Below are 7,879 nucleotides of genomic sequence, written 5' to 3' on the forward strand. Positions count from 1 at the left end.
CAGCTACTTGGGAGGCTGAGGCAGGAGACTCACTTGAGCCCAGGAGTTGGAGGTTGCTGTGAGCTGTGATGCCATGGCACTCTACCCAGAGGGATAGCTTGAGGCTCCATCTAAAAAAAAAAAAAATCTGCTGGTCACATAGGCACAGTGGCTCAGGGCTATAATTCCAATATTTGGGGAGGCTGAGATGGGAGGATCATTTGAGGCCATGAATTTGAGAATAGCCTGGGCAACATGACAAGACCCTCCCTTCTACAAAAAATAATTAGCTGGGTGTAGTGAGCCTGTAATCCCAGCTACTCAGAAGGCTGTGGCAGAACTGCATAAGCTCAGGAGTCTGAGGTTGCTGTGAGCTATGACTACATCACTGCACTCTAACTCAGGCAACAGAGTTGAGACTGTCTCAAATAAACAAACAAAAAGTACTGCTGGTCTTAAAAGCTTTAGAAAGTTTCTAGAAGGACTGATGATGACAAGAAGCAGAGGTAGCCAAGGCTCAGAGACAGTGAGAATGCCAACTATCCCAGACAAATGCCAGCCTGGAATGGTGAAAGCCAAACTTGTTTTGAGAGCAAGATACACTGCCACTGAGGCTTAAAGACTTAACTACAAAGATGGGACAAGCAGAGCCAGAAAGCAGTGGGAACAAATCAACTGTGGCTTTGCTGTCTACCCCTTTCAGAGCAGGAACCAGAACTGCTTTTCCCAAGAGAAATAGGAATAGGTATGTAGTACTGGAGTTCAGACTTGAACTTGTACTTGAAGACAGAATAGAAATTATCCCCCCACAATGGGAGACTGCTATATCAGTCACAATCTCCAAGTAGAAAACTAATGGCGGATGTTATATAGGAAGCCTACCCAAAAGGAAGGCTCATGAGGAGAGTAGAATGTAGTAGAACTTAGGGAATGAAGAATTTGAGTCACTTTTAAGTCATTCTTGATAAAAGTGTACTGAACATTATTTACAGGAAAATGGAAATATCACAAAATGGGATAATAATACAATCTCACAGAAATGCCATGAAAATTGAGATAAGCACATGAAGTGCTTAGAATGGTACTTACAACATAGTTAATAACCAATGAACATCAGCTATTACGATTATAATGATGTTGTTTCTCCTGAACCAGGTCCTACCCCTCCTCTTCCTCTAAACCTTGACTTGCCACCTCTAAATCTTATACATATTTTCTATTATTTGTATATTTACACATTTGGTTACACTATAATCCAGGCTTCTGAAGTGATGAAACATGACTTACCCCAAGTATCCAGAACAGTTTCTGGCATATAGTGAGTATTTGATCAATATTGATGCTTTGAAATAATCTTACTGAGGTAGCCTTTGCAAATTCACATTTGAAGTCAAATATTTACTAAATAACAAGTGGGTACTGGGCTAGCTGTTTTTCTACATAATCTGATTTAATTGACAAGCAATATCCCACTTTACAGATAAAGAAAACCAGCTCAATGGCATAACTATGTAACTCAAATCCCTGACTTTCCTGAATCCTCCTCTTCAAAGCCCATAATGACTAGTAACTCCTTTATTCCTCTATCCCTCAATGTGGCAGCTCTTCTATTTGCCTTCTCTGGGCTCAGTCACAAAGCAACGCAGAAGGAAAAAAAAAAAATCACAAAACCACATAGACTTGTCCACTATAGACTCATACACTCTTAACAACAACTAGACTGTCATTGCCACTCTTCCTGCTCCACAGGTTGGATGCCTTATAATCCTCCTGCACACGCATCCTTGTGCACCTGTTTTCAATCATTACAGCCTATCAAATTCCCCTGTCACTTCACTTACATCTTTGTGTTTCTTTCCATTCAATGGTCCAAACCCCTAGCATGTTAGTTATATCATGGACATGAGTGGTCCTGCTCTGCTCTTTCTTCCCTTTTCCCTCTCTTCCATTCAGAATCCTACAAGATCAATCTTCCTAAAAGAGATTTGGACCATATCATTTTCCCATCCAAAATCCTTTAGGTGTTACCCATGGCTGTATGACAAGCATTGGCACACAAGGTCTGCTGTGCTCTGGTCCAGAGCTATTTTTATTATTTATTTATTTATTCTTATTTTGAGACAGGGTCTTACTATGTCACCCTGGGTAGAGTGCTGTGGATCATAGCTCACAGCAACTTTAAACTCTTGGGCTTAAGCAATTCTCTTGCCTGAGCCTTCCAAGTAGCTGGGACTACAGGTGCCTGCCACAATGCCTGGCTAGTTTTTTTTTTGGAGACAGAGCCTCAAGCTGTCACCCTGGATAGAGTGCTATACCATCACAGCTCACAGCAACCTCCGACTCCTGGGCTTAAGCGAGTCTCCTGTCTCCACCTCCCAAGTAGCTAGAACTACAGGTACCTACCACAACAACTGGCTATTTTTTGGTTGCAGCCGTCATTGTTGTTTGGAGGGCCCAGGCTGGATTCGAACCCACCAGCTCAGGTATATGTGGCTGGTGCCGTACCCGCTTGAGCTACAGGTACCGAGCCAAACTAGCTTTTTTTAATGCCTTCTTCTTGCCCACAAAAATTCTCTGCTCTGGCCAAACTTGCTAATGACCAATCTCCCACACTGCCCTTTACTCACATTATTCACCAGCATCTGTGTAGCCTACCCATGGAGGTTGCTATGAGCTATGACACCTCAGCACTCTACCCAGGACAACAGCTTGAGACATTGTTTCAAAAAAAAAAAAATTTTTTAAGGGACATCACATACTGCAGAATCCAACAACCTCAGCAGCATTACCTGCACTATGATGTAGAGAGCTACCAGCAGGAGCAGCTTAATTTACAAATGAGAGCAGTAAAAAAGGAAGCCGTCTGAGGTGGATAGTTGGCGGATCTGGGAATAGTACCAGACCTAAGGACGATAACTGCCTCTGAAAGGCTTAAAACTAGCAATTTAAATTAAACCTGATTCCGAGCCAGGCTGTCTGCCTTCACACACAGTAAAAATCAAAGGAGTTCAGCAAGTCACACTGTCACTGCCACTTATGAAAATTACCTTAGTAAAGAGACATACCTACCAGAGTCTTCTAGTGAAAGACTGAAACCATTTAGCAGTATTTTTTAGCTTGACAGTCTGCCTATTTTCTTTTTAACATGGAAACACATGCTACTATACTCAACAAAACCAAATATAACAGAATTCTAGTGTTGTCTATAAAAAGAGCCATGTCTGACTTTCCTCCAAAAGTAATTAAGCTGTCTCTAATTTTTCCTATAATAGTAACCAGCATTCAAGATTTATATTCCCTATATTCCAAACTTCAAGCCAAAATGAAAATATTACACTCAGTTCCATCTCTCTACTAAAACGATGATTTATTATGATTTCCTCTTTAGTTCTTAGAATCACTCAATAATAATAGTTTTCAAAACGTGATCCAAAAAGCCCAATTAATAATATGGTTTGGGGGCAGAAATGGGGACAGGGAAGAGGTGAACCACCTCTCCCACAGCTGCTTTTATCTGCTTCATATGCCATATGTTTGAAGAAAAGAGTCTAATAGGATAAGAAGAATGGAGGGAGGATGGGAGGGAGGGGGGAAGAGAGGGAGAGGAGGAAAGAAGGAGAGAAGGAGGGAGGCAGGGAGGGAGGAAAGGAGGGGTGGAGGCAGGGAGGGAGAGAGGGAACTTAAACATCACTGAGGTAACAGAACTACACTACCATATATCAATATAATTAGCAAGGCACTACTTTGTTACATAGAAGTTATAACTAGCAAAATTAAATGATCAGGTTTAATAGGAAATAAGGACAGAATGGTAAACAAATGTAATTCAATGAAATCCTAATTTCAGCCAATGATTTCAATCATTCATATTCAACTTTTTTTTTTAATGGGATGGAACGGAATGGACTGACACAACTGATAGCTGCAGCTAGCCATTCAACTGGTTTTGAATCAGCAAATCATTAATAAAAAAGAGTTGTGGCTTGGTGCCTGTAGCTCAGTGGTTAGGGTGCCAGCCACATACACTGGAGCTGGAGGGTTCGAATCCAGCTGCCAAACAACAATGACAATTACAACAAAAAACTAGCCAGGCGTTGTGGTGGGCACCTGTAATCACAGCTACTTGGGAGGCTGAGGCAAGAGAATCACGTAAGCCCCAGAGTTTGAGGTTGCTATGAGCTGTGAAGCTGCAGCACTCTACCCAGGGCAACACAGTGAACTCAAAAAGAGTTGAACTTCCAGTGAAACATATAAGCAGTAATAGGGAAGGCTAAGTAAAGACAGATCTGATGACTGAATCTAGATAGCTCCTATGCCTTTAATGGTTTAGTACCAGCCCATAAAGCTAGCACTAAATAAACAGCAAACCAAATCCTGCCAGATAAAGGATATAAAGCTATGTAGAGAATTTATCCCCCCACAACAGTAGACTGCTATGTAGGTCACAATCTCCAAGGGACAATATTATTGGGCCAACCACTAAGCCATTTAATTCCTATTAGAAGATTCTGACTCAGAAACTGGGTCTTTCTGTTTCAAGTGTAACAGAAAGAGCAGAGTAACTAGTGTGATGTGAGACCTGGTGAGACTCACCTGTGCAGAACTCCTTGCTCACATTGTGGGGCACTGTGATCCGTCGATAGACAATGGGCTCTGACTCCAGAATATTCTCATCATGGCGGTATCGAGTAGGCCTTTCATTTGGGATGCCTCGGGAACGGGTACCACTTCTCCTCTCATAGGTATCAATCTCTTCAAATACAGCTGCCTTGTCAAAAAGGGCCAGGTTCCCTTCAAAATCAAAATCTGTGTCTGGGATCTCCTCAATATCATCCCCGAAGCACTCATCATCTTTATTCTTCATTTGACCATTCTTTAAACCGCTTTTCTTTGGAGTTGCCTGATTTGGGTGCCTGCTACTAGATGACCCTAGGAAAAAAAGAGGGACTAAAGTCAGTGTGCCTATAGAAAATGCTTAGTGGAAGAGGAAAAGACAGTACATTCATTGCTTACAGAGAGTGTTACAGGAACCAAAGTAAAAATTGTAGAGGTTAGCTACTTCTAAATTATATTAAATAGCACAAACCCCACATCTCATGTGCACAATATATTTCAAATATTAGTCAAACAACTAGTTAATGAATATAAAATAAGCAGCACTTCTAGAAATTTTTTTTTTTTTTTTTTGAGACATAGTTTCAAGCTGTCGCCCTGGGTAGAGTGTCGTGGTGTTATAGCTCACAGCAACCTCAAACTCCTAGGCTTTTTTTTTTTTTTTTTTGCAGTTTTTGGCTGGGGCTGAACCCACCACCTCCAGCACATGGGGCCGGTGCCCTACTCCTTGAGCCATAGGCGCCACCCCAAACTCCTGGGCTTAAGCAATTCTCTTGCCTTAGCCTCCCAAGTAGCTGGAACTACAGGCGCCCACCACAACGCCCAGCTGTTTTTTGGTTGTAGTCGTCATTGTTGTTTGGCAGGCCTGGGCTGGATTGAAACCCGCCAGCTCCTGTGTACAAGGCTGGCGCCCTAGCCATGAGCTACAGGCACCAATCCCAATCCTAGAAATCTTAACTACTTATTCTCTTTATAAGGAAACTGGTAATAACTGAAGCTTTTTTTTTTTCTTTGACAGAGTTTTATTTTGTTGCCCTCGGTAGAGTGCTGTGGCATCATAGCTCACCACAAACTCAAATTCTTGGTCTCAAGTGATCCTCTTGCCTCAGCCTCCTGAGTAGCTGGTACTATAGGTGCCTGCCACAAGACCTGGCTAGTTTTAGAGACAGGGTCTTGCTCTAGTTCAGGCTGGTCTCAAACACATGAGCTCAGGAGATCCACCCACCTTGGCATCCCAGGGTGCTAGGACACACCCAGCTAACTGAAGCTTTTCTGGCAACTTAATATCAAGAAAATAAGTGGAAGGGCACTCTGACTCAATAGGGTGATTTGAATTTAAAGTCCAGATATTTAAGAAAAAATACCATTGACTGGCTCGGCACCTGTGGCTCAAGTGGCTAAGGCGCCAACCACATACACCTAAAGTGGCAGGTTCAAATCCAGCCCCGCCCACCAAATAACAATGATGGCTGCAACCAAAAAATAGCCGGATCTTGTGGCGGGTGCCTGTGGTCCCAGCTACTTGGGAGGCTGAGGCAGGAGACTAGCTTGAGCCCAGGAGTTGGAGGTTGCTGTGAGCTGTGATGTCATAGCACTCTACCCAGGGGGACAGCTTGAGGCTCTGTCTCAAAAAAAAAAAAATACCATTGACTAAAAGAAGGCCAAGTCCTCACAACCTGAAGCCTATATGAAGATACTATTCACTTGGCTCTTAATTCTATGCTTACCTAGCAAACACCTTTTGATTTTTTATTTGAGCTCAGGGAAGACTCTAGTAGGAGAGAATCCTTAGTTTATATAAAAGATCCTATATTTTGGCTTGGCGCCTGTGGCTCAAGTGGCTAAGACGCCAGCCACATATACCTAAGATGGCAGGTTTGAATCCAGCCTGGGCTCGCTAAACAATAATGAAGGCTGCAACCAAAAAAAAAAAAAAAAATAGCCAGGCATTGTGGTGGGCGCCTGTGGTCCCAGCTACTTGGGAGGCGGAGGCAGGAGACTCGCTTGAGCCCAGGAGTTGGAGGTTGCTGTGAGCTGCTATGCCATAGCACTCTACCTAGGGTGACAGCTTGAGGCTCTGTCTCAAAAAAAAAAAAAGATCCCATATCTTGAGCCAGTATATAGCTACCACTGGTATTCTGACTTACAAACATGTCTTTAGACCTTCTGGTTAATGTGATCTCTTTTTCTCAGAATTTTGTCTCTTCAAGTAAGCAGTTTCTGAATCAGGAAATAACAACAAACTCCATACTGGGCTGATCCTATATAGTCCACACCAAGATCCACATCAACACCAGAGTAGCCAGTCACCCTCTGTCTGAGACCCTATTTGGCTATCACACATCAGTCAACAACTACTCTAGCAGCCAACGGAGAAGGCCCCACAGAATTCTCCATACCATCCATTTCCAGAGAATCTTGAATTAAATGTATATGCTGATTCCCATCTGACTATCCTGAAAGAGTGGAAAAGGTCAACAGTATGCCTAACTGAACCTCTACCGAGGTCTAAATAAATGTAATGTACTTCCTTTTGAAAGACTGAGTCCTTCACCTACTGAAAACACTCAAGTAGCAGTTAGAACAATCACAAGCAAACCCCTTCACACATGCCATGAACAATCACAAGCAAACCCCCCCGCCACATGCCATGCCAACTATATTGCTCTAACTCTATTCATAGCAAGCTCCTTACAACTGAAAGGACCAAGAATCAGAAGACCTAGAATTCAGTTGCAGTTCTATCATTAAAATGTTATATAATCTCATATCTGTCATCTAACTTTTCAAGGTCCCCAATTTCCATGCATGTCAAATGTTTATACATACTGATTTCTAGCACATAAAGCACATAGCAGGCAGCCAATAAATATCTGTTTAACAAATTAATCAATATCAGCAAGATTGAATATTAAATTATTCTCAAAGATGTGTACTATGGACATATAATTTACACCCAAGCCTTCCTGCACTGGTACAGGAAAAGGCTGTGATGGTACTAAAGATACAATTTAGGACTCCGAAAACAAACCAAAGACGACTAAAATTATGAAGGTAAGGACGAATGGTTGAGACATCATAAACAACTCAGATTGTGAACCAATAAGAAGCTAGTCAAAGTTTGGATTAAGTTCTAGTTCTGATAATTTGATAAAATATTCAGTGAAAAGGCTCAGCGCCTGTGGCTCAAGCGGCTAAGGTGCCAGCCACATACACCTAAGGTGGCGGGTTCGAATCCCCAGCCCGGACCCGCCAAAACAACAATGACGGCTGCAACCAAAAAATA

General features: G+C 42.4%; 1 protein-coding gene across 1 annotated transcript in view; it reads right to left on the minus strand.

The window, feature by feature from the left end:
• EDC3 (enhancer of mRNA decapping 3) overlaps nucleotides 1–7,879 on the minus strand; it is a 74,598-nt gene that overhangs the window by 26,747 nt on the left and 39,972 nt on the right. Inside the window, exon 4 of the mRNA XM_012801928.2 lies at nucleotides 4,573–4,908. Coding sequence (XP_012657382.1) covers nucleotides 4,573–4,908 — 336 coding nt within the window. The remainder of the gene's footprint in view (nucleotides 1–4,572; nucleotides 4,909–7,879) is intronic.

This window comes from Otolemur garnettii, unplaced genomic scaffold (assembly GCF_000181295.1).
Source record: "Otolemur garnettii isolate 467f Iridium unplaced genomic scaffold, OtoGar3 scaffold00011, whole genome shotgun sequence".
Lineage (NCBI taxonomy): Eukaryota > Metazoa > Chordata > Mammalia > Primates > Galagidae > Otolemur > Otolemur garnettii.